Source organism: Limanda limanda, chromosome 1 (genome assembly GCF_963576545.1).
Source record: "Limanda limanda chromosome 1, fLimLim1.1, whole genome shotgun sequence".
Taxonomy (NCBI): Eukaryota; Metazoa; Chordata; class Actinopteri; order Pleuronectiformes; family Pleuronectidae; genus Limanda; species Limanda limanda.
The window spans coordinates 22,195,431-22,223,312 of record NC_083636.1 but is presented as its reverse complement, the minus strand read 5'-3'; the positions used below and the strand labels follow the sequence as shown (position 1 = coordinate 22,223,312).

The window sequence follows — 27,882 nt, the reverse complement described above, 5'->3', positions numbered from 1 at the left end:
ATTTTGACTGTCATATTAAAACCTTTCTTTTGTAAAATATTTTTCCTTTTTCTTTTAATAATGAGAGTTTAAACAATCATTACATCGTCTTAGATGTTTTAATATCTTAGGTGATGTTCATCAGGACCACGTGTGTCTCCTCTCAGGTGTCGTGACACCAGCAGACTCACACCTATGCTTTAGCCTTGTGTTAAACTTTCTTCTTCATTCTCTCGTCTCCAGAGAGTTTAGTCTTCGTCAGGTGGAAACATCCTCACCTTCATCATTTCTCCCTTCAGGAGGTTCAGCAGCCGGATTATCTTCCTCAAAGAGCCATGAAATCGTGTAATAATTCAGGAAGTGCACGGATCCTGTTTCTCATCCTGGAGACGAGTGTTTATGCCACAAAGTGACGCTGGGCTCAGTAACGTGCAGCTTTGTTTACGGGCGTCGTCTTCTGCCCTTTGTGCTGCTGCTATTTTCAGCAGGAGTCCGTGACATCGCTCAATTTCACACAGACCTGAAGTTAATTGTTGCAGTTTCATGGACGTCAGAGTGTTTTCACTGTCAGCAGACACACACACACACACACACACACACACACACACACACACACACACACACACACACACACACACACACACACACACACACACACACACACACACACACACACACACACACACACACACACACACACACACACACACACACACACACACACTGTTTCTGCTGTAGAGGGAGGGAAATTACTCAATTCTATTGGTGAAGGTGGTAAATTTACAAAGTTCAGTTGGAGGCAGCATCACAGATGAAGCAGGTTGTGATGCTCAGTGATGACATCATTCACAGGATGTAGTTTCTTGTTGTGGTCACTTCGAAACAAGATTAGTTCTGTCAGTGTAACGCAATGACGAGCTTTTTGACTCTGGCTCCGCCCATGAGACAAACGTCATGTCTTTAAACAAACTGAAAACACGTGTTAGCTTAGCAGCATTACAGCTAATGTGTCTATTTTACTAAAGAGTCTCTTCTTCAGAGAGTCCACAGTGAATTAAACTCAGGTCGACACGGTCAGCTGATCTCTACTGTGTGTGCGTGTGCGTGTGCATGTGGTGATGAGCTGCAGGACAAAAAGCTGAACTCGTTCATTCAGTCTCTTGTCATTCGCCTAATGAACTTCCTCACATGTCTCTGTATCGTAGCAACACGTTTAATTACCATCCAGTCACCTGGGCCTTGCTCTGTGTGTGCGTGTGCGTGTGCGTGTGCGTGTGCGTGTGCGTGTGTGTGTGTGTGTGTGTGTGTTGTCTGCCGGGGTCGTCGTCATTCATAAGGTTCACATTCAGTCGTTTCCTTGTCAGTCGTTCTGCTGACGGACTCGATGAATAATTTCTTTCTGTGAGTGAATTCCTTGACACGGAAGCCCCTGGTGAACGTGCACGCTCTCATGCAGCAGAATTCAGCTCAGGTTAGAGACGTTACTTACCTGTCAATCAATGGACAACAGTCTGTACAGGTGTTTCACAGCTCTGTTTGAGGCAGAGCTGTGAAGAGACTCGGCCGGTGACTCGTTCAGTGACTTGATGAACTCACCTGCTGTAAGTAAAAGGGCAGTTCTGTCTTTTTTCTCTCGAATCAGAATCAGCTACTTGTTGAATCAGGTTTCCTGTAAAGGTCACGTCACCAGCAGCAGCGGCCGTATTGACTTTTCTTCTCTCTGCCCTCGATGAGGTTTTCCAGCTCGTCTCTTTGCAGATAACCGAGCAGAGCGGCGAGCAGAGCGGCGAGCAGAGCGGCGAGCCGATGCCCCGGTCAGCAGCCGACTGCGCCGCTGTGCACAGTCAGCAGCCCGACTCGGCCAAAAGAGCCACTTCATCATCAGATGCTGAGCCGCAGCATCTCTCTGGGCCGCGTCGCTCTGACAGTTACCATGACAGCAGCGATGAAAGAGACAGCCCTGGAAGTCAGACCCGACTTTTTGGATATTATACAAAATTATCCCCTGATAATGTTGTTTATAAGTTAAGAAATGAACATATGGATTTACATCATCTTTATCACACAGAACAAAACAGAACTTTAGCAAAAGTATGAATTAATGAACAAAAACTCTTCCTATGTAGGAAAATATGAAGTTACTTAATATAAATTAACTAAATAGAAGATAATAATCAGGCTTCCAATAAAGAAAAGTAAAGAAAGTTGTTTCCTGGACAGGAAGTGAGGTCGTTGGGTTTGAATGTCCCCGGAGCAGCAGTTTGATCAGATAAACAGAATCCTGTCGGGGACACAGAGGGCGGGGGGGCGTCTGACCCGCCTCACCTCCATCTGTCTGACGGAGCGTCACCAAGCTCCATCCTCTCTGTGGCACTGGATCCTGACTCTCACCAGAACCTGTGTATGTCCAGACGTGTGTCTCCCCTGAACCACAAGGCCCAGAAGTTCAACATCCATCTCTTAGTTTAGTTTAAATAAAGATTCATGTTGAATAAAATAAATCAGAGTTGGCTGCAGCTACGTCACGTCGCTCCTTCACCGTCTTATCTAACAGGAGCTAAAATTAGCTGTTAGCTGAGCTTTTGAATGTGAAGAAACTGAGGCTCCACGCCAGCTTGTTACAGTGGTTGTTGCTGTCTCGACGTCTCTGAGCCTCTCACTCGTCTTTTCTGATGTTGCTGTAGTTGCTGTGGATCTGAGTCGTTGTCTCAGAGCGTCAGACTCCTGCAGTCGTCTCTGCTTGTGAGTTTTCTTCTTCTCTAATTCATCCTGTGATTTAAAGAGCTCGTCCTGATGAGTGTTAGAGCCACAGAAGCAAAGAGTTGTTGAGTTGATCTGTTGTTTCGTTCAGAGACTGAAGAAGATCAAATGTTAATGGAAACTAAAGACGAGCATGAGCTTGATTAAAAAGCTGCTGAATCAGCTTGCTGCGCTCTGATTGGCTCAGATGTCTTTGTTAAATGGGTAGTTAAGGCAGGTTAACATGTTAACAGCTTACAAGTTAACATGTTAACAGCTTACAAGTTAACATGTTAAGAGGTTAACATCTTACAGTTTAACAGGTTAACATCTTACAGGTTAATAGTTTAAGTTTAAGTTTTTAATTTAAATAACCATGAGAAACAAGTCATTTTAAAGTTAATCCTCTTCTTCATCTTCTTCAATTATTTAACCTTCAGGCACCTTGTTAAGAAGCACATGAACAAGAAGTGATTCAAACTCATGTGCACGTAAACGTCTTTAATTATTATTAACTAATAAACTGAAATTATGTCGTCAAACTTATTTTACTCACAACAACCAGAGCAAACAGGTTTTAAACCTTCACACGGTTCAGAGAGTTTTTCTCTTTGATGATGTTTGTGGTGTTTTCAGTGTAAACATGTCGGAGACGGATTCGGAGTCTCTGCAGCGGCAGTTTGTCTCCGCAGGTCTTTGTCTTTGTGAGACGTCGAGCGGAGGATAGAGACAAATGGTCTTTCCCTCAGCAGCTGGTTCCCTCCCAGCCCCTGCTGCTCATTCACTGCTCTCTGGTTAGCTGTGTGTGTGTGTGTGTGTGTGTGTGTGTGTGTGTGTGTGTGTGTGTGTGTGTGTGTGTGTGTGTGTGTGTGTGTGTGTGTGTGTGTGTGTGTGTGTGTGTGTGTGTGTGTGTGTGTGTGTGTGTGTGTGTGTGTGTGTGTGTGTGGAAGTGCTTCTTCGTCAGGGAACAAACAATGGACTCGCTCAGCCAGTTAAACAGAAAGAGGTCAATTATGAAAAAGGCCAAACAAAAGCGAGATGTGTGAATGTTGCTGATTGGTCTTTGTTCAGGAAGCTGCTTCAGACTCCAGCTCCACGCCGCGCTCTGATTGGACGCCTGAAAACCTCCTCCACTGCTGATCCTGTACCTTTGTGTGAAAAACACAAACTTCAAACTGAGTGAAAAACCTCATTGACTCATTTAAAACCAGAATAACATGTGGGAGGAGTCCAGTGCTTCGTTTCCATTCTCCTTCTAGGCTGCCGTCCCACAATGCACTGCTTCGTCTTAATGCATTATTGAGTCTCCTAGTGGCGTCCTTAGAAGGGGGAGAGGCCCCGCCCACAAAGGAAGTGGGACTCTGTGACTTCAAAGATCTTCTGAAAGATTTATCATGTTTGTAGCTGAAGTAGATTCAGGTTAATAACATGAAACAGAGTAACCTGGTTAATGTACATGAAGGGGAGGAAATTATACCTTATATTATATTTAATAAGTAAAGTGTAGAATTCCTCTAGTGCTGTTTTTACAAATGATTTCTACTTTAAATATGTTATTTGTTTCTTTAATTTAATTTTTAATTTAGAATGATATGAGAAGTTTTTAGCAGCTTCTCACATGTGAGGCTGTTGTTCTGTCCTGTGACGCTGCTGGATGCTGTGATAGAAACTAAATTATGTATTCTAATTAAACTGAATACATATATAATAATGAGATGAATATTTCACAACATGAAAATTACTTTTAAAGTTATTTAAAGTGTGAGATTTGGATGGATGAAGGGATGGATGTATGGAGGGATGCATGGATGGATGGATGGATGGATGGAGGGATGGATGGAGGAATGGATGGATGCATGGATGGATGGAGGGATGGATGGATAGATGGAGGGATGGTGGGATGGGTGAAGGAATGGAGGGAGGGATGGATGGATGAAGGAATGGAGGGAGGGATTGATGAAGGAATGGAGGGATGGATGAATGGAGGGATGGATGGTGGGATGGATGGTGGGATGGATGAAGGAATGGAGGGATGGATGGAGGAATGGATTGATGGATGGATGGAGGGAGGGAGGGGTGGATGGATGGCGAGAGGGATGGAGGGATGCATGGATCGATGGATGGATGGAGGGATGGATGGATGAATGGATGGATGCATGGATGGATGGAGGGATGGATGGATAGATGGAGGGATGGAGGGATGGGTGAAGGAATGGAGGGAGGGATGGATGGATGAAGGAATGGAGGGAGGGATGGATGAAGGAATGGAGGGATGGATGAATGGAGGATGGATGGTGGGATGGATGGATGCATGAAGGAATGGAGGGATGGATGGAGGGATGGAGGGATGGATGGATGGAGGCATACCGGCGGCTCACGCCTCCTAAGCTGCGAGCTGTCAGTTCGCCCCCCCCCAACCCCCCTGCGTCTCATCCTGCCGTCCGACTCAAACCTGATCTCCTCCTCAGATCTGCAGCTCCAGGCGTCGCTGCTTTACCACTGATAATGTGTTTCTGGTTTGTGGGGAATATAATCTGTGAAAATCCCTTTAATCAAAGCACTAGCGATACAAACAGCGTCCTGGAAAATGGCCGAGCGAAGAGTCGACTCGGCAAAACGCCACCGAGTCTTTCTCCTGCTGCTCGACGTCTCAGGATTAATGTCAAGAAGTTTACTTTATGTGGAGGAAATGAAACCTGTCAACAGGAAGTTCACTTCCTTTACAAATGTTTGTGGCAGGAAGTGATGTCATGATGTTGATGATCTATTGGTCTGAGTGACGTCAGCGTCTGTGACTCAAACAGCCGAGCTCATCTTCATCTGGACTTTAAGTCACAGAATAAATCATCTCATGAGACCAGCTTTTTTACTGCCGTGTAAAATAAATCCAATAATCTTTGAAGTTTAAAGACTCAGTGAAGGATCATGAGCAGCAGGATTCATCCTCTGAGGATCATGAGCAGCAGGATTCATCCTCTGAGGACCATGAATGTTGTTGAATCTCTCCGGATGTTAAACTCTGTCATGTTATGTAGTTTCCATAGAAGCGTAGAGTTAGAGGTGAAGTCTCCTCTCTGATCCCCGGCCTCTCGTGGAGTTCCAGTCAGACGCCGTGGAGCTGTGGCGTTGAGGCTCTGAAGTGAGGCGTGTTTTCTTGCCGGCGGTCGTGGATGAGCCTCTAGGGAGGCCCTGAGCCTTCATCCATGCCCCTCCCACCGCCAGCCGCTGCTCACCAGCGTCCCCAATCGGCTTCAAAGTTCAGGACGATTCTGAGCTTTGAAGTGAGCGACAGTCTCAGAGAAGTGAACAGACGACACTGAGATCTGTCTGTTATTTCCACTCGCTGCCCGCAGGTTCGTCAGGAGGCGAGCGCTGAACTAACAATGGCGGCATGTTCTGCTGAAAACACACACGTCTGTGAAAGCGAAAAAGATCTGTTCAGTGACTGCAGGCGGAAACGTTACCACGTCTTAAAAACTGGTTTCTGATGTTGAGCAGGTCGCTGAGAGGTTCCAGATTTATACAGAACAAGAACAACTTCATATACTGTATATACATTATTATTCTGTATATACAGTTTGTACAAATACCTTAAATGTACCTTTGTACCTTTTAAATCCGAATATTCTTCCTCATGACTTCAGAACGTTAATTCTCTAAGTCTTGTAGTGAAGAAGCAGGAACAGTGAACATTAACATTAAGAGCAGGTCAGTGTGAACAGAAACATACAGAACATACAAAGTGGAACATGGTACATGTAGGACTATGAAGACACAACATGGAACATAGAACCTGGAGCTTGGTACAAGGAACATAGAACACAGAACATAGAACGTAGAATTGCAGTCGGGGGGTTATCTAATGTTCTTGTAAAAGGAGAAGGACGCCTGGAACCTGTTTGATGTTTTGGTTCTCTGAGAAAAGAATCCTCTTAGTTTCATGGATTAAAAGTGAGAAAGTTTAATTCGAGTTTCTGGTTGTCTGAGCTGTTTTCAGTCTGTGTTCACGACGACAGGAGAACCAGACGCTTTGCACTTCATGAAAACACAACGGAACCTTTTCATCCTCGTCCCTGTGTTCACTCATTACTGCTCCACTTCTCCGCTAAGACGCTAAGTAAAGAAGTGTGTGTGTGTGTGTGTGTGTGTGTGTGTGTGTGTGTGTGTGTGTGTGTGTGTGTGTGTGTGTGTGTGTGTGTGTGTGTGTGTGTGTGTGTGTGTGTGTGTGTGTGTGTGTGTGTGCGTGCGTGCGTGCGTGCGTGCGTGCGTGCGTGCGTGCGTGCGTGCGTGCGTGCGTGCGTGCGTGCGTGCGTGCGTGCGTGCGTGCGTGCGTGCGTGCGTGCGTGCGTGCGTGCGTGCGTGCGTGCGTGCGTGCGTGCGTGCGTGCGTGCGTGCGTGCGTGCGTGCGTGCGTGCGTGCGTGCGTGCGTGCGTGCGTGTGAGTCACGCACCTAAAAATATGATCCATATTCCTCTCGCTGCCGGTTACACTGACCCGTGAGTCACTGCTCCAGCTGGAAACGTTAGGAAGCAGCCGCCGTTTGGGGGGGTGATGATGTTTGTGGGGGGGGGGGTCACGTCACTCTGGCGTTCAGAAGCTGAGCAGCTTCCACAGGCCTGATACAAAATGGCCGCTTTCTGTTAGCCATGTTTGATTGAAGCTGAAACAGCAGGAGACTTCCACTTATGACACGCCCCCTAAAGGCTCATCGTGGTCAACACTCAATATGGAAACAGACGCACAGAGCAGTACCACTGGAAACCATGGGGGGCAGTGTAGCTCGAGTGAGACGACCATAAGACTCAACGAAGACCATTACATCATTTGAAAGTGACGCATCACTTTTCGTACATAAAGTCAGATCGTATATATCCTATATGAGCTGGAAATATTTGACCAATCAGAGCAGACTGGGCTCTATCAGGCCAGGGGGTCTTAAAGAGACAGAGTCCTTAAGACAGGGGCTGAAAAGAGGAGCTGCAGCGATGGATCTGACTTCTGGTTCCTGACAGGGTTTGATGCTGTGGGAGAGTCCGGATCAGAGTTCTGCGATGATCCTGATCTGCCGGTGACATTCTGGTGAATGTGAGCTGGTTCCTCCTCCTTGCTCCCTGTCTCTGCTGCAGCCGGGAGATGGAACAGTTCCTTTGCTCCTCTCACAAGTAGAGAGCTATTAATATCTGTCCTTCTCTTAAACGTGTGAGTCTGTAAATAAACTGCTGCTTCTGGGAACTTTATGAAAAACAAACGTGCACACGCAGCAGCATGACAGTTTATTGCCGTGTTAGTGGCTCATGATCATGATTAAAGCTGAGAAGGGATTTCCTGCTCTGAGCTGAGATTCAGGTCGGCACCTTCTCCTCTGACGAGACGGTTTTCTGACACCTCTCCTCGGCTGCAGGGCGCCATCGACAACGCTTTATTTGATCATGCGGTCGCAGTCCCTGGATAAAAAGGGAATTAAGAGCAGGAGTAACCGGCTCAGGGCCGTCAGAGCGTTGGAGCTTCACGCCTCATGTAAGAAAGTGCAGCCAAGTTGCCTGGTAACTAACGTGGAGCGGAAGTGGTTGACTTAAGGATCATGATTTACAAAAGCAACAGGAGTCAAGGACCAGAAATGTCCCTGAACGCTGCCACGTGCTGCCTTCAGGATCACAGGCTCCTGCTGGGAAAATTCACTACTCTGTGAAGTGTCTTTCATCAGATTCAAACCTAATGAAAGACTCAGAGACGGGAGCGGTGACATCAGTTTGTTTTGTTTTTTAAATGTATCAAGACAAAAGCATATTCTGATTTCATGATTTATTGACAGTTTTGTTTTTAATATTCAGGTTTTCTCTGATTCACTTAAATCTTGAATTCAGGTTAAAGTTTGTTTATTATCAAGCCTGGATTCAAGTATCCTGGTTTAAAATATTACTGTCATTTATTAGTCTCAATTTACAAATGTAAATCAGGGATAAAATGTTAAACTTGATGTATCCGTCACTACTTTCTGTTGAGATGTGAGTTCTCACTCTGACACGAGCAGCTCAGACGTATGTATTTCATTGTTTTGTATGAATTTAACAGCCGCAGATGATCTGAGGGAATCACAACAAAAGAAAGTGATGTTGGTTTGACTGAATGTTGGACATTTCATAACTGACGTTCAGGGTCAGAGAGAAGAAAAGGGAGTAAAGCACCAAGGCCTGTGAGATGCTTAAGTGTCTCCATGGCAACAAGGCCTGTAAGGTTTGTGGATGTTGTAGTTTTTACAGCAAGAACCGGACCAAACTAGTTTTTTATGAGTTTCCTCAGGTTTGGACCAGAGTTTGTGTCACATGATCCATCGGTCGGTCGAGCATCTTCACACACGATGTAACACAAAGTACACGTCACCTTGTTGTGACTGTATTACCACTTATTGACCTGCAAGACGATGGAAACAACACTTATCTCCAGAGGTCGACTCAGCTCCTCCTGATAAAATCCTGATTTCCGCTCATGAAGCCTCCCCCCCCCCCTTCATCCAGACGGCTGGGACTCGTCCTCTTTGCCCTCTCTCTCTCTCTTTTGCCCTCTCTCTCTCTCTCTCTCTCTCTCTCTCTCTCTCTCTTACTCTCTCTCTCTCTCTCTCTCTGACTTACACTGTGTTTACATGTCGTCCATCAGGGCCGCCGGCTGCTCCGTGAGCACGTGTGTTGAAATCTAAACGCCGTGCGGAGAAACTAACATACGACCAGTTTTATTTGAGAGGCTGCGTCTGTAAATGTATTCAAATTAATTTCCCATTATTGCTTTGCTTATCTGAGGCGGCAAAACGTAAACAAAGATGAGGACAAACGCTGAAAAGCAATTAAAAATAAATGGAGCCTGGACAGAAGAGCCGCAGAGAAACAGATAAAGGCAGAAAGAGTCCGAGCTGCTGCCTCTAGTTTTCTCTTAAAGGAATAGTTCACCACATGATGAGCTTTTATTACGTCTGAAGAATCGATCACCACTTACTTCAGTTGTATTGGATTCTGCTGCAACACTGTTTTCCCCTGAAACTCCAGAAGTGCTTTGTGGACTCAAACACTTCAGTCCCCTCCCCCTTCTATCATAGTGGTGAAGAGACAATGACTTAAATTTCATTTTCGGGTGAACTGTCCCTTTTAAGCTGCGGCGGACGTCTTTTCAGGCGCCATCCTGCGGCATCATGGCAGTAAATGGTCACGTTAACCCAGTTACTTGGAGCGGGCTGACGCTGCGGCCTACGGGCGCTGTTCCTTCTGAGGCCCGAGCGTCCATATTGTCTGTCCACAGCTCCAGGTCATGAGTGTGTGTGTGTGAGTGTGTGTGTGTGTGTGTGTGTGTGTGTGTGTGTGTGTGTGTGTGTGTGCACATTAGTCAGCTGGATCTCGGGCAGCAGAGTGATTACTGTGCGGCTTTGCTTAATGAAAAATAATGACTTGGTCGCTGCAGAGTCTTTTCTTCTGTTTGTTCTCGTCGGCACCTGAGCTCCATGTCAAAGAGCCACTTCAGAAATGAAAGCTCAGCTCAGCACAGTTTGTTCTGCCCTTCGCAGGAGAGGCAACAATGGTTCTTAAACGAAGGCCAGTTTCCGTAGCAACACGCCAAATATAACAAGGCTTGTGCTCGCATTATAAATAAAGACTCACGGTGCAGACGAGCGGCGCAGCAGAGGGCGTGAGGACGGAGGCCTCGTCTCATTCAGACAGGGAGTCCAGATGAACGTGGACGCAGTCACCGCCGCCGCAGAGTGACCAGCAGACGCTCCTGTGACAGTAAATCACTGTGGTTTAATCATCCCAGATTATGGGATGTCAGTTCGTTTTTCTTTATTCAACCTGCAGAAACTCTGTTTTCTCTCCGTTTGCCGCTCTGCAACATTTCGTCTTCACTAATTGGAGATTTGACCTTTTGACGTCTTTTTCTGTCTTGGTGTTAAGTCGAGTAAACGTTTAGTTTCTGGCTGAAATCAGAAACTGCCGATGAGCCATGTGCGACCAAGGAGACGCTTCCTGTGTGAACGAGGTTTAAAAGGTTCAGGCTCCAAACAAGAGAATCTGTGGCACAAAGAAAAGAGACAGACGAGTGTTCACAGGGAAAATTGGAACCTGTGGAACGTGATTTACTGGAACATTACACCGAGCTGATCAAAGCCAGAAGAATTATTCTTATTATACAAGGGAACGTAGGGAACAAAGAGCTGATTTTACTGAGAAATCTTCTCCCGCAGAGAAAAGACGAGACTCAGACTGAACGTGTGCATTTACATATATTTATATATGTGGACTCTGATCGAATATTCACCTGGAAACTCTCAAAGCTGCCGATTCCAGGAACTGTTGGTTTTTCGCTGAAGTATTTTTGTTGTTCCTGTCGAGAGCAGACAAACCTTTCGGGTTCATCACCTGGGAATCAAAGAGCCGCTGGTTGTCGAGTGTCTTCCAGGCAGAGGCGCTCTGCAGAGGAGATAAAGAGTTTCTGAAAGATGGAAATGTAAAGCAGAGAAAAACACAGAGAGACGGGGAAATCACTCCATCCTGTGAAGTCAGATTGTGGAGGACGAGTGTGTGAGGCTGAGAAAACAAGGACAGTTTGTCAATGGAGAGTTTGATACAAGGATCACAGACGTAGCTGCTGCTGCTCGTGAATCTCATCAACTGTAAACCCATTATAATCTGGACTGTACTCAGGCCACAGCGAACAGAGGGAGTGTCTACAGCTGCTGGATGTATATTAATAATCTGGGTGTCTATATAAAGGAAAAGATGCTTCTGGGTCAGAGGAAATAAAGAGTCTGGAGGGTTTTGAGATGTTGACCTGTAAAATATATAACGTGACCCAACTCTTCAAGATTCAGCCTGAAACTTCCAATATTTACATTATTGATCAATCAGTCGATTCCTCTTGATCTATTGTCTCCTCTATGAAATGTGAGTTTTAATTCACTGCAGACGTCTTGTTTTATTTAACCAGGAGTCAAAGGTCTGAGATGCAGAGGATGAACCGATATGAAGCTGGAACAAGAGAATGTTTAATCCTGTTCAAATATTAGATAAACCTAATGAATCATTTGTTTTCCAAACAGTGGAAAATGTCCAACAAGTCGTCTGCACATGTAGAAATCTGAGATATTCAGCTTCACGTGATACAAATCATCATATTTGAGACGTATGATTTAGCTTTATTGGATTTATCATCTGATCTGTTTATGATGAATCTAATTTGAGACCTTGTGCAATGCTAAAAGTCTGAAATCAGTCAAGGAGACACGATGAGTCTCTGAGAAGAGGCGGCAGCAGAGGAGTGTTTCCTCGGGGGAGCGGGTTTCCCTCTGACGCTCGTCTGTCCAGGTCGAATCTGCGTCTGGACATAAACAACGTCCGTCTTACATGTGAAGCAGAGACAATCTCATTTACCTGCGTCTAATGAAAAGCCAGTTTGTTGGAGGAGGTGATGGTGTGAGACGCTGTCGGTTCAGAGTAGAAATGAGCAGTGAGCAGCTGGCAGAGGTGAAGTGAGAGGAGCCCGGCGAGCAAAAAAAAGATAGTTTACAACATGGCAACCTTCAAGTTTTTTATTATTTATGTCTTAAAAACTGAGCTATTTATTAGCTTTGTGATGAATTTTAGTTATTGCAATGTGTGGAGTTCCCTAAGGCTCCACCCTTGGCCTCCTTTATGTTTGTTATTATTGTAATATTTATGTGTAGAGCTGCAACCATTAATTAATTAATTGATCCACTTAGAATGAATTACCTCCATTTTTTCATCATGCACATCATTCCTCACTTAATATAGTTGCTTTAATATAACTAGAGGTTTAAATACATAAATTATTATTTTTTTTACTATTGTCTGACATTGAGGACAATACAATTGTAATATCACTTCAGGAAGTAACCCCAGAGAGCTTTGGATAATGGAAATAATTGTTATTTGCAGCCCTGTTTACATGTCTCGGTAACAAATCATTTAAAAAAAAATAACTTATAACAAATCTGTACAGCTCTGCTCCATTATTTATTAACCATTAAACCCATTAGGGTCGTAAAACCCTGTGAAACGGTCTGTTGTTAGGAAACAGCTGCTCTTGGAGAATCCTGCTGCTGAAGAGAAAAATGTCTTTTCTGTAAAAAGTGACGAGCAGCTGGTGAATGGAGCTTCCAGGAGCTTCCTTTAATTAACTTGTAGAAACAGTTTCCACGCGCGTCCTGCTCCACTCATCTCAGTGGCTCCTGCTCCTGCTGGAGATGTGAGATGTGGAGATGTGAGAGCCACACCTCTAATTGAACACCGGCATGTCAGAGCAGGTTCCAGCATCCGTCACCGTGGGGACCAGACTCCTCCTCCTCCTCCTCGCTGGGCCTCGGCCTCATCACCTACTGACGCCTCCTTTGCTCCAGACAGCCAGACGGTCCAGACCCATAAAACTAGTTCACCTGCTGAAACATTATTTATGGATATTCGTTATCCTCAGCAGCTGAATCTGAAGGATTTTACCCTTCTGCACTTTTCTGTAGTTTAATCATCAAGACACATTTTCATCTTGAGATGAATTTCTCATGGTTCCCTGAAGATATTTCTTTAATATTTTTGTGATCTCTGTAGTTGCCATCCTTTGGATAAATATTTTAAAAACTTTTTATTATCAAATCAAAACACATCCATGTGCTGAAGCTGAGGAGGAAACAGACAGAGGCTGTTCGTGGGGTTTGAACAGATGCTCAGGATGTAAATATTCAGTGGGGGGAGGGGGGGTTAGATTTGTTTTCATTTTGCTGCGTTTAGGTGCTGGAGGGGGGACGGAGTTGTGTTGTTTGTGTTGTCAGATCTGATTCTGACGTACGAGCTCGGGTCTGGTTGTTGGCACAGAGGCTGCTTTACAATCTTTATCTCAACTTTTCTACTTTTACTAAACTGTGCAGAACGTTACACACACACACACACACACACACACCGCACTGCTGCTGTCGGCGACGCAGAGGTCACTCTCTTCACTTATTGGCTGCTGACGAATCAAGTTACACCAAACAAAACTAGAAAAATCTTCTACAGCGACCATCCACTGACACACACACTCGCACTCAAACACACACAGACACACACACAGATGTAACAGCCAAAGAGTCGACATAGTAAGCTGTCAGATTCAGTGTCGACGATGTAAAACATTTGCAGAATATCTCTCTCTCTCTCTCTCTTTCTCTCTGTCCCTCTTTCTCTCTCTCTCTCTCTCTCTCTCTCTATCGCTCTTGCTCCCTCTCTCTCCCTCTCTCTATATATATATAAAATATCTCTCTCTCTCTCTCTGACGTAACGCCGTTGAACGCCTGGCGTGATTTGGAAACTATCAGGTCTGAGCTTATAAATTTCCCCAGTGTGAAAAGCAATGCATACAGAATGAATCCGCTTGTTTATCTGCCCAACCATCCTCACACACACACACACACACACACACACACACACACACACACACACACACACACACACACACACACACACACACACACACACACACACACACACACACACACACACACACACACACACACACACACACACACACACACACACACACACACACACACACACACACTTCCTGCTGTAGGGAATAGAGAAATGGAGGCGGTGGAGTTTTTCCTCTCCAGACGTTTGAACACGCATGTGTTAAATCACAGGTGACAGATAAACACACGTCTTCCTCAGCAGGGGGGCAGTGTCTCCTGCGGTTTCACTGCTCAAGGTGCATGCTGGGTAAAGAGGAGGAGTCAGCGCAGTGTGAAGTAGATCAGCAGGAAGGATGAGAAAATCTCTGATGATTAAAGAAAAGTGAGGTTAAAAAGAGCTCTACACAATTCACTTAATTCCATGTTCACATGAAGGCGATTGTGAATTAGAAAAAGCTGGTTTTGACTTGTTGTTCCGGTTGTTTCTTGTGTAGTAGAAGTTTGGTTGTTAGTTTGAAGTTTTGTGCAGCTCAGTTGTCATCTGTTTCTGGGAAACAAACTTAGTTGTAAATCATTTTGCAGGTTTCTAGATGTTAAGAGTGGATTTTTAAGATGTAGAAGCTCAATGATTCGTCAGTTGTGTAACTGATGTGTTGTTGTTTAAATCGGATCAACATGTGATTTGACTCCTGTTCTCTTGTTGCTCTTCCACAGAACCAGACGTTGTGTAAAGGCCTGAATGAGCTTCAGAATGGACAGGTAAGAGACACACACTGGATCTGTTTCATCTGTGCACACAAACACACAACAACACAGACACACCAGTGTCACACAGAGCTGAATTTGTTACAAACCTCCCTCTTAGACCTTTCATCACATGAAGCTTAGTCTTAAGACACAACATCAGTCAAATCAGACGTTAAAGTTCTGGATCTGAGAGTTGATCTGAGTTTTCAACTGTGAGCTGGTGTTTGTGACGTCTCCCTCTTCTACGTGTTTGCCTCCTCTTCCTCATCCTGAGATATTTGTGTTCTTTCACGTGCGCCTCGTGTAAGAAACCTCATCGACACATCCACTCGCTCACGGGGAAGCTTCCAGCTGTAGATGTTTGCTGCTGCAGGTAAAGTCTGACGAGTGAAACGTTTCATGTGGTTTCATCCAGCTCAGATTCATAGGATTTAACCTGGTGTTGTAGCTGCTAGGTTTCCTGCAGCTACACACACGCACGCACACACACACGCACACACACACACACACACACACACACACACACACACACACACACACATGCACACACAGGTTGTTGTGTTGAGGCTGAAGTTTGACTTTAAACATTAGTGTGTAGCTGGACTCTCGTCTGTTTAGAACCAGTTGCTTGCAGACGAGCTGATTAAAGACTCACTTCTCTGTGTCGTTGTGTGAACTCAGATTCACACACCAGTGTGAGACACACAAGTTGTTTAGACTCACTGAGTCGTCCTTTAGCACCTTCGCCTGTTTCCTCCCGGAGACGTAATTAGACCAAAGACGAGATCAATGGTGAACGTCTTAATAGGACGGAGTGAAGCTGTTTAATGAATCTCAGGAGACGTTCAGCAGCTCGTCAGCGTGGACGAGGCAGACGAGCTTCAGCGTGGCAGCGAGCAGAGAAGCAGCTCGTTACGGATCCTTCAGACCTCGTGTGGATATCTGATGTGAACCACGGCTTATATTCAGATTCTGCTCAGAGTCGTGAAGACGTTTGATAAACTGAAATCTGCAGAAAGTCCACTTGTCTCCAGTCCTGTCTCCTTTGTGGTTGTTCATCTGTTTTTGTAGTTTTACACTGTTTGTGAATTTGTGTTCTATTTGCTTCTCTTTTCCCTCGTTTCTTGAAACTTTATGATTTTGTTACTTTCATTATTTTGACTTTTTTTGTGGTTTTGAGTCACTTTTAGATTAATTTTTTGTCATCTGTTGTCGTCCGATCCTCTTATTGTCTTTGTGTTGTTTTCCATCTTTTATTTGGACTTTCCTCGTGTCCCTCCTCGATGCCCCCCCCCCTCTTTCAGTCATTGTGATTCCGAGGATCCACCTCGTCACCGTCAGACTCTCCACCTGCTTTGAGCAGATTAAATATTGACTTCTGGTATCGACTGTTGGATCTAATTTGAAGTGATTGTGGAGGAGCAGTAAGGTGGAGAAGTGAGTGGAGCTGCAGCCGCTGTGATTGTCTGTTTCCTGCAAATCATAGAGACGCACAAGTCCAACACCTGTGTCTCATGAACCATCCGTGCTGCAGAGAGAGCGAGTTTAGCAACTTGTCTCAGGACGGATCCGAACCAGCGGAGGTGACGGCAGCTCGTGATGATGTGAGGCCTCACACTGCCACCAGGATTTACTCCTTCCTCCTCCATCCTCCTCCAACACCCACACTCCCTCCTTCTCTGGTGGTGGCGAGGAACACTAATATCATAGGCAGCGCTGAGGAGCTGCAAGCGTCTTTCACCCAGATCCACTCTGTCAATATTTACTTGTCGGCCTCAAACCAAATACAGCGATATTGAAAGTCGTCATGAGAAGAAGAAGAAGAAGAAGAAGAAGAAGAAGAAGAAGAAGAAGAAGAAGAAGAAGAAGAAGAAGAAGAAGAAGAAGAAGAAGAAGAAGAAGAAGAAGAAGAAGAAGAAGAAGAAGAAGAAGAAGAAGAAGAAGAAGAAGAAGAAGAAGAAGAAGAAGAAGAAGAAGAAGAAGAAGAAGAAGAAGAAGAAGAAGAAGAAGAAGAAGAAGAAGAAGAAGAAGAAGAAGAAGAAGAAGAAGAAGAAGAAAGAAGAAGAAGAAGAAGAAGAAGAAGAAGAAGAAGAAGAAGAAGAAGAAGAAGAAGAAGAAGAAGAAGAAGAAGAAGAAGAAGAAGAAGAAGAAGTAAAGAGACGGAGTTCCACGCCTCCTCCTGAAAGAGATTTAAAGGAACAGTCGAGCTGAAACACTCAATCAGTGGATTACTAATCAGCGGCCATATTGATCCTTGATCAATTATTGAAAGTCTTTCTTAAAATAGAATTCTTTGGTTTCTGAGGATTTCCAGCTTTTTAGGTCACATGATGAAACAGAACATTTGAAGATGACATCTTGGCTTTATACCAGAAGCCCCTCCCACAAGACAAACCATTAAAAATTAACAAATTGTGAAATCAAAAACTAATTAAACTTCATTGATACACCCATCAGCATTTCACCAGGTACAGCCGTGGTAATGCTACTGAGGTGGTGCAACATGTTGACGTAGCACAGGAATGAAAAACTAGGACCCAAACTTTAATCATTGTACTAGGAACACTGGAATACTGTTGTGTTGTTGTTGTCGTCACTGCTGCACATCACAACTCTCACACACTGTGTTAGCGCATTAAACAGCTTGTTTATAAGGGTTCAGGATTAAGATAATTACTGCTGGTTAGAAACGTGAGTTTTGACTGTAGGGGGCGCTGAAGAGCAAAGGTTGTGTGTGTGTGTGTGTGTGTGTGTGTGTGTGTGTGTGTGTGTGTGTGTGTGTGTGTGTGTGTGTGTGTGTGTGTGTGTGTGTGTGTGTGTGTGTGTGTGTGTGTGGTCAGATGTCTTCTGGCCCCTCCCCCTCTGTTACATCACATTGAACAACAGAGAGAGACATATACATGCACACATCCATGCATGAAAGGGGGGGGGGGTGTTGGGGGTTGGGCAGGGTCTCCTTTGTCCCCTCAGGCCCCCCCCACCTTCTACAGGAAGTTCTCAAATGTCCGACGAGACGCAGCGAGAATCTGTCGACAGATGTTCACAGTAAAAGTTTGATTTAATCAAGTGAAAGTGTTTGTGACGGATGAACATTTAAAATCATTCGACGTTTCCTCAGTTCTTCAGTATTGTGTTGTTTATGTTTATTAAGATATAAAGTTATTCTTCAGTTAAATGAAAAACCTGAACATATCAGAGGATCAGAAACAACAGGACAAACTATGTTCATCATATTTATCTCTATACTTTAATAAGAGATGAAAACAAGCAGCAGTTACAGTTGTTTTCTGATAATCTGACGTCTAATAACTCAAACACAACGAGCAGATATTCAGTCACAACACGTTATTCACGTCTCTTATAATTAAACTTAAATTGCGACAATATTTCTTGTTGATGGAAGAATTTACAGCAAATATAATACAAATATGAGTTTGTTTGTAGAAACATTTCTTTAAAAAAGTTTCCAGGAAATTAAGTGTTCACCAGAATTAATTTATCATATTGTTCAGAGATTAACTTCAGGGCCTCTGTACATTTTACCACAGGCCTCAGTGTGAGTGAGTATGTGTCTGTGTGTGTGTGTGTGTGTCGGTTCTTTGTGGCTGCATTTGTCTGCATCTATTGTTCCCTGACGTCCATCTGCTGGCCCCCAGCTAACCTCCCCCTCCTCCAGCGAACACCCCACCCCCTACACGCTGGCTCCTCCCCCTCTCAGCGTGGCCCCAGCTGTCCCCCCCTCTTCCTCCTCTTCCTCCTCTTCCTCAGTCACTGACGTTAGAGTCGTTCATCACTTTTACTTCAGATTTATCCTCAGAGAAACAACACACGAGCCGGGTGCTGAGCAGTGAGTTTCTTTCTTTTAACATATTGTTTAATTCAACATTTGGGAATTTAGGTAAAAATTAGAAATTAAATCTTAATCCAGACTTTGAAGCTTTTGTGATAAACACAATGAATTCAAATGTAACTTTAAGTGAAACTTTAGCTTGTTTTAGTTTTTAAAACTTTTAGAGTTTTCTTTGTGTTTTCCTCATTTTAAACTAAATATTTTATCACAAAACAAAGGTGTTTTACTAAACAGTTTGTGACAATTTAAATATTTTTCTGACATTCAGCAACTTAAAGAATCGTAGTTAAATGAACAAAATAACTTGTGAGCTTATAAAGTGATAAAAAAAACAATTGTTATCTGCAGCTTCACTAAACAAGGTTTTTATTTCCTGTATTTTTATGTCTGGCTTCTGAATGTGTTTTGTGTCGACTCACAAAAAGTGAGATGATGAAATCTGAGGTTGTGCGACTTGCAGACGGCGCGGGGCTATAAATGTCTGAAAGGCTGCAAGGGTTTAGATTTACGTTTGTGATCAATAGTTCAAACTGACGACAGTGATTATTGATCCATGTGGGCAGAGATGAAACCAGATGAAAGATCAGATTCAGCCTCTGATCGTCCAGTGAGGGACTGGGAGGGATCCGACCAGTCACCTCACACCTCGGTTACTGGTTTCATTCTTAGTTTAGGAGGAACTTTGTTTTTTATAGAAAGGTCCCTTTGTGTTTTCTTCAGAAAAAGTCAGTGGAGATGGATTTAATAGAATCATTATTATTTATTTATTCATTTAATTTCATGTCCTGAAGTTTCACTTTATTGTGAATCACACAAACAAGCACAGTAGAATGAAAGGAGATTTTATGAACATTTAATTCTATGGTTTCCTCATTAGGTGGAAAATAATATAAGTAAAATAATTAATAGATAAATATGGTTCAAGATATCCTGAAAGTCTTAAAAAGTTATTTAGAGATTTTGCGGGAGGACATTTTAGAGAATACAAACAAACAATAAGATATCGTCAGCGTAGAGTGAAACTTTTTTTCTGTTTTCTATTGTTTAATGAAAAACTGACATGATGTCTGTGATAGTTCAGTCTCATAACATTACAGCTTCAGTCGTTCTGATAGAAATTCACCAAAACCAAAGAGTTACAATTTTTTCTTAGATCCATCATTCTAAGCTGTGAAGAATCATAATTTTCATTATTGATTATTCTGCTGATGATTTTCTGGATTCTGTTGCATAGTATGAATAGTTGACACTTAAGTTATTGACCCCTAACCTTAATAATTAATATTTTATAATTATAATGATGGGGGTTTTGTCATGTAAATATAATTAGTCACCAGGTTTGTGTCCTTAGATTCTAAAAAAAATCAAATGAACGTCTCAATATTCCACACAAATAAACAGGAATTGTCAGTTGATGTCTTTAAAAGATGATTAAAGTTGGACATTAGCAGGTTTTTAGTGTTGAGACAGACTCAGGATCCTAAAACTGAGACTTTTAACTAAATGTAAACCTGGAAAATTCAGTTGTCAAACACAAGACTCAGATAAATCCACTGCAGGTGAAAACCTTCATTCTCCTTTAAGAGAAATGATTTTATTCTTCATTTCTCCTCCTGCAGCAGCTGAGATAAACCAGCGCTCTGCTCTCATTTAGCTCAGCAGACGTTCTTAATCCCGGCTAATCCAACATGTTAAACGCTTGTTGTCTCTGCGGCAGCAACCCAGGCACCGGGGGCTTCCCACGGGCCAGTTGGACTCTGTCACACGCCCTCTGGTTCTGGTCGAGTGCTCTCAGCTCCGAGACGTTCTGCCAAGTCCCGGCTGAACGAGTCGAGAGTCGCTGGTGAGGCTGGAATCTGAGCTGCTGGTTGAGGAGAGAGGAAACATGACCCTTCCATCCAGCTTCAGGAAACATCTGAATTCCACCATGATGCACCAGCTCTGATCGACACTGGGACAAAACTAAACTCACTGATTGGACATTTCATCAAATAATGTTTAATCCCATTCTTAAAATCCCGTTGACAACTGTGGTGATAGAAAACAGGGATTTTTTACTGCATCATTTATGATCTTAAATAAAATCCCAGTTTTAACAACAGAAACTTGCAGGTGATGAATCAGTTTGTTAAATAAGTGGTTTGATTTAAAATCACCTCCTTAAATAACTTTTTATTTTCTCTGTTTATCAACTCAGTCACTGAAACGACTCGTTGCTTCTTCAGATTTATAATTGATAGATTTCAGATCAGGCTGGAGCACGTTAGCGTGTCGGTCTGAGCAGCTCGCTCACGGAGGCCGAGCTGCTCAGACCGACACTCGCCGCCTTTTAATCAGAACCAATAACGTCCGCTGCTGCTCTCGCCGCCGTTTCTCATGACCCTATTATCAGCGATTAGAGGAGCAGATTCGAGGTGATCAGCGGACGCAGCTGCGGCGCCATCGCTTCTCCTCGACTCTGCACTTAATATAGACTCTGACCTTTTGACGCTTTGTGATTGTGGCTGTCGCTGCCGCTCAGTATCCTCGGCTGAAGGTGTGCGAGGAGCAGATGTCTTTATTACGGCCTCCAGACAAATTCCTCTCTTAGACGTCCAGATCATTGCATTCCACTGATCTGATTAACTGAAGACTCTGACTCTTCAGCAGAGCTTCAACAGAAACTGATCACAAACAGATTTAAAAAATGAAAAGTGATGTTACTGAGCTAAAAGCCAAATGCAATGTTGTACTGTAAGAAGCTTCAGGTGATTCACAGAGATGAAGAAGAAACCACAGCAAACAGGAAGCAGCGAGGGACTGCATCTGCCGGACAGGAAACTTACTTTCAGTATAAAAGCATCAGTCACCTGCCTCTTCTCACCTGCTGGGTGCACCCCCGTCTCTCGCTGAGGCTGATGGGAAGAAATGAAAGGAGCCTGATGCACACGAAGACGTTGCCCTGACAACAACAACGCTGAGCTCTTATCAAAACGAGGGCCGAGCCGCAAAGCTTTAACGAACCTCGGGAGGATTCAAACCTCGACTCACATCAAACTTCACTCGCTCTGTTTTCCTCTCGTTGTTTCATTTACACACCGACTCTCCCGCCGTGATCGAGTGACACGTCGCTATAGCAACATTTCTCCACAGCTTGTGCAGCTGCAGACGCCTCAGATCCCAGACCCCGAGCTCACTGATCAGTTTAGAGCACAGACCAACTGAAACATGCAGCTTTCACACTTCTTACAACAGAACGTTTATCTACCTCAGTCCGTGTGTGTGGCGCCGCTGCTCCATCACTTCTGAAAACCCATCAACTCAGACTGATGATGTAAATGTCCGCAGGGCAACGGCCTCGGCTCAGAAACAGTTTGGTCTGTTTTCACATTCAGTTCGTGAAACGCCTGCTGGGCTCTTTGCTGAAAAGTGAATTGAGAGAAAAAGCCAAGTCTGAGGCTGAGAGTTCCTGAGAGACCCTGAAGGCAGCACGTCGTCCGAAAAACAAAGTGATTAGTGTCGACGCAGGCGATCGATCTAAGCGTCGTCGTCACCGAATCAGATTCTGTAATTAAAGCTTCTGTCTCAGGGTCGTTTAACAAGTCGACTCAGAAAAAAACTAAATATCACAACTATTTATTCAGTTTTCTTCAGTTTCCATCAGATTAAAGTTCATTTTCAGGTTTGAGAATCTGTGACCATCGACTGTTTGTAGTTAAACATCTCTGAAATACTTAATTACCAATCAGAGGTGTCATTGATCCATTAATCAATGCATTGATTGATTGTCTCTGCCTTGGTTGTGTAGATTCCCCCCCGTGGGTTCAGTGTGTGTACGTGTGTGTGTGCGTGTGTGTGTAAGTGTCTGTGTGTGTGTCACATTCCGGTGAACATGAGGGAGATGAAGCCCGGGGCGTGTTTGGTTTGCATTTAAATGGATTTATTGTCCGCTGCCGGTGTGACGGGTGGAGACTGACCACATGATCACATCCTGGGAGAGAAGTCGTGCAGTGAACTGAACGTCACAGTTTGACTAAACGCTTCCTCGTGTTTCTGATGCAGCTGAATGATGAACATTTAAATGTTTGTTCTGTGGTCGATGACAGAAGAGGAGCAGTGACACACTTTCATCAGTCCACACTTCATTTATATTTATATATATGTATGTTTGTGTGTTTGTGTGTCGCCATCTTGTGCTGGAGTCAGTCAGTATTGATTGTGGAGATAGTTAAATAAGATTAAATGTTATTAAGTGAAAACAAAGAATATTAAGTCTAGAATTTACAGTCAGTGATTTTAGATGCAACCTGGAGATCATGAAACACGTTGGACAGTGTAAGTTTGACTCGTCCTGTCTTGTTTCCTGTGGACGAAGCGTCTTTGTCTCTAAACCTTGTTTTCTTCGTTTTTAAAATGCATCGTTTCTCGATGGGAGTGAAGTCGTTTAAATTCACATTTGTCTCCTTCAGAGTTTTGTCTCCTGAGAAGTGAGAAGTGGTTTTTATTCTGTTTAGCAGCTGCTTCAATATTTAACTACAGGTTGACGTGTCTCAGCTCAGGGACTAAAACATTCATCACTTCAAACCTAATCTGAGGCATGACTCTGACGTTATTGGACTTGTCTCTGTCCCCTGGTCGTCTCGCTGTGTCCTGCTGCAGACTCGTGATGAGATGATCCACGGCCGGGTGAACCTGCTCTGCTTCACAATCACATCCTGAGCTGGAGTTTGTCACATTTACACAGACGCCAGTGGGTCGAGATAGTCTTTGTCCCGGGGGGACAGGCGGTCGGTGGACCCTGTGCTGGGTCTCAGCCACCGGTCTCACCGCTGCCCGGACAGACGCTGTTTTTCCTGGCTGCACCTCCACATGTGGAGCAGCAGGGGCCTCTGTCTCTGTGACGCCCGTCTGCCAAGCTGTGGGCCCGGGGCCAATCTCTGTCCTGTGTGCCCCTGCTGATAAGATGACCCTCTGCCAGGGGGGGTTGGTTCCTGGGACCAGAACAAACCATTTACTGAACTCTGTGGTTCTGGTGGTTCTGAGTCTCTCTGCTTCTGGTTCTGGTTCCTGTAGAAGATTTAATATTTGTTCAATCTCATCATATCATCCTGATGAAAACGATTTCAATCACGTTTGTCTCCACTGAACCGACTGCATCGTCAAACCTCAGATATTAAAGCTTCGATAACTCGTTTATGTCAAGTGCAAAGATGATTTGATACTGCTGCTGCAGCTGAGAATCAGTCTCATGAAGCAGAGATGTAAAGATTCTTTCTTCCTCCTTTAACTGAAATGTTGCTGTTGTGCATTGGAAACAGCTGCTGAAGAAATAAACTTCATTCAGTAGCTTCTCAGGATCAGTCACGTTGCAATAGGCAGACACGGGCCCCCGAGCTGAGAGGAGGCCCCCGAGCTGAGAGGAGGCCCCTGAGCTGAGAGGGGCCCCTGAGCTGAGAGGGGGCCCTGAGAGAAGCCGTCTTCACGAGACTAACGAGGCCCCATGCCGCAAACTTTCTGTTTCTGTTTTGTTTTTAGTTGGATGTGGGGCCCCTGGTGTCCCTTTTACCTGGGGCCCACTAACTCCATTGAAACGCTCCTTCTCCATGAGGAACCTGGATGTGATAGAAAGCTCCAGACCTGTTCCTCAATGGACCTCCGGGGGGGTTGGTCAGCTCTACTCGTGTCCCCACTTTGAGGACACTCTCACAGCTGATTCTCTCTACGTGTGTTTCTCTTGTTTCACTCCTGAAGTGACGGATGGGAGTTTTTCTTCTTCACTGGTGTAAAAAGGACGGACTGCACCCCCGTCTGCTCAGCACCTTTCAGGAGTGAAGGGCCTCACTGGTAAATGGAGTGTAAACAAAGAGAGCGTCTGGCAGCTGCGCTGATGAAAATCTGAACAGCTACTAATGCGTTTTTCAGCAGCGCTGTTATCTCAAAGGCACACTATCAAACCGGAGCACATAATGAGTGTGGATAATCCTGTCCGCTCGCTGGATCTGCAGTAAACAGCGCCGGCTGACGGATGACCTTAGCTGTGGCCTTCCAGCGAATTAGATTCTGTCGAGAGCAGAGACGTGTCCACAGATCCTGTTAAACTCGTCCTGAAGGAGACACCTCAGCAGAACGGCTTCAATCTGTAACTCAACTACCAGACCTGTGCTGTAGCTGAGACGCGTTCTTACCTTATGTTTTCAAACCAAAACATTTCTTCACGTTTGGTACAAATGGTCACTGAGACTCACTGATTAACTGATGAGATTTGGGTCAAATATCAAGGTGAGCTCATATAAATCTAACTGCCCTGGTCGGTGAAAGCCAACAACCACAGGACAGGCATTCTATTTAACTGGATAGTGAAGTTAGCAGCAGCTCAGAGACGTTGTGCAGCATCTGAGAAACACTGATATTTAACGTGAAGCTGCTTTATTCCGGCTTTTTACTGGATTGAATCAGCTGCTTGTTGAGAAGAGGAGGAAACACCTGAGCAGAAATCAGCTCCTGAGTAAAACCATAACTGAAGGAATCCTAGTATCCTAGTATCTCCTGGTTTCCGTGTTTTTAACAGTTATCCGTGAACATCTGCTCCGCCTCGCTGAAGCATCACAGCGTCCGGCTGTCATTAGAGCGTGTGGACGAAAGGTGAACGCTGAGTGGACGATGAGGAAAGCCTCGGCTGCCTGCGTCCAATTAACACAGTCGGAACTGAACACGGAGAAAATGGCTCGTTAGGAAGCGGACCACAGACGTCTGGTCAGGTGTCAGTGTGTGGTCCAAATCCCAGCGTGATCCACCAATCAGGAGCCAGTGGGATGTACTGCAGCTTTCTGCTGACAGATCAAAATAAAGATATTAATAAGAGTCATTATTAAAAGGTCCTGAAACCAGAGTTGATAAGTGGATGAGCAGCAGCTGTATTATACCATAATGCAGCTGTGGAATTCTCTCCACTAATTAATCAAACTGGTGAAGGTTTTTTAGTTTATCTGTATTTTTCAGGAGTAGAGGAACAAACAAGACATAAAGAAACATTAAATCCTGTAAGACTGAACTAAAGTTCTGTTTATAAAGACAAACAGCAGCTGGATGAAAACACTGAGGAGAAAGGAAAACGTTCAGATTCTTGTTTTGACGCTGTTCAGTCTCACGATGAAGTGACTCTGCTGCAGCGAGACGTTCGTCAGCCGACATTCTGACCTTGTTCTCCGGGATTTCACCAGAGTTTGAAATCGCCAGAGGCCGGTTCAGAATGAATTAGGTTTCTCTGACATTTCAGTAAATCCCCCTGTTAGTTGGATGTTTCAGATGGATATCAGTTTCATTTCAGCATGTCCATTACTGGGAGGGATGTCGGGCTATCGCTGTATTCAAGTCACAGGTTTTCTCTTCAGGATAAATCCCTCGCAGCTTTTGAAGAACCCAGAAGGTAATTTACCGTCAGTTAATCCTGGTTCGAAGGTTCCTCCAGTTTCCTGCAACACAAAAATATTCATCTTCCGCATTATAAAAACAGTCTAAGACCATTTAATTGTTTATTTCCTGATCAAACTAACAATCAAACTAGAAGAAGAGTGTCAGTTAATTGTTGTACGTGGTTTTATTTATGCATAAAGGCCAAAATTGACAGTTTTCACTTTTTTAAATGTTTTTATATATAGTTCACATTCAGTATACGTTAATATGAATAAGTAATTTGTTTGTTCTTATAAAGACTTAAAGATCACGTTAGTTTGGGAAACATTTTATGAATGTTTCACTACCTTCTTTTTTTATCAGAGAATAAGAATAATCGGTTAAATGAGAACATAACAACATTCAGAGAATCACTTCCTCTTTTAATCTAATGCCCGGTGTTTCAGAATAAAACCTCTCTGAGCATCTTGTAGTCTCTCTGGTACCTGGTGCCCCCCCGTCCCCTCCCTCCAGGAGGGACTGGGTTCGGCTCTCAGCCCTGAGAGGTCGGGAGATGAGATGTGACCTTTGAGACAATCAGAGGAGGCCCTGCTCCAGCTCACACTGAATGGCGAGCGGCGGCCCCTCGGCCCGGTGCAGGGCCGCCTGTGGATCACATTGATCCTGTGAAACAAAGGCCGACCGGCTCTTTGTTAATAAACAACAACATGAATGAATGAAAGAAGGCGGCTGACGCTGCTTCTGGGAAATCAACCAGAAGAAGAAAAATAAAATAACCCGCATCGAGTATAAGACGCATCGAGTAAGAGTGTTAAATAACCAAGAATCAGTATCCGCAGTTATCTGCTCATATGAAAACTTTAATATTAAACAAGAAAAGATGTAAACTTATGGTTTATGGTTAAACTGTAAAATATCAAACCTCAGTTACACCTTGAATCATATACGGAAACAGACCCACAAATCCATGTTGGTTCGGCTCTACTTTATTTATGAATGATAAGACAGCTTATCATTCAAAATAAAAAGAATATTGTCACAGTTTTTATTCACATAAAATGACATTAGGAATTGTAAACTTATATTCCCCCTCCCCCGCCGCTGGATCCTCTGAAAACACTTCAGTTCCACCTTAAGTGTCTGGCCTGTTTTTTAAGGAGGACTTACTGATTAGTGATGCAGCAGCAAGGCCCAAAATGAGTCCGTCAGCCCCCCGCTGCCCCCCCCTTCACAGTCTGAATAATAGAGACTAATACCGCTGTGTGTGTGTGTGTGTTTGTGTGTTAGTTTCATCAGCTGAAATCAGCTCATTTAGAAACTTTTGTGTAATCAAACGAATGAAACTGCAGATGTAAAATAAATCAACACAGGACTATTTCCTTCAAACACACACGTATATGATATATAAATATATATAGTGTGAGTGCTCTACTTCTTCTCTGGTATTTGATGTGGGGAATCAAAGCGTCGGCCTCTTTGCTGATCGCTTCAGCAAAGACACTCAGGTCGGAAAATGCTTTTAAACTGTAACTGTAATTTTTTAAAGCGGATGCACAAAACTGCTTCGTCCAGAGAAGAAGTAATATCCCCTCCCCCCCTCCCTTCCTCTCACAAGCCCATAGAAAAGCATGTGAGCGGTGGTGGTGGTGGGATGAGAAGGGCAGTGGGATGGAATATGAAATATTTACAGAGCTTCTTCTTTTCAGCAGAGCGAGGATGAAGCGGAGGGGAAAGT

The 27,882-nt window shown here is 44.1% G+C and overlaps 1 protein-coding gene across 1 annotated transcript in view; it reads left to right on the top strand.

The window, feature by feature from the left end:
* phf21b (PHD finger protein 21B) overlaps positions 1-27,882 on the top strand; it is a 45,013-nt gene that overhangs the window by 6,983 nt on the left and 10,148 nt on the right. The window contains exon 2 of the mRNA XM_061077871.1: positions 14,873-14,917. Within this exon, the coding sequence (XP_060933854.1) occupies positions 14,873-14,917 (45 nt within the window). The remainder of the gene's footprint in view (positions 1-14,872; positions 14,918-27,882) is intronic.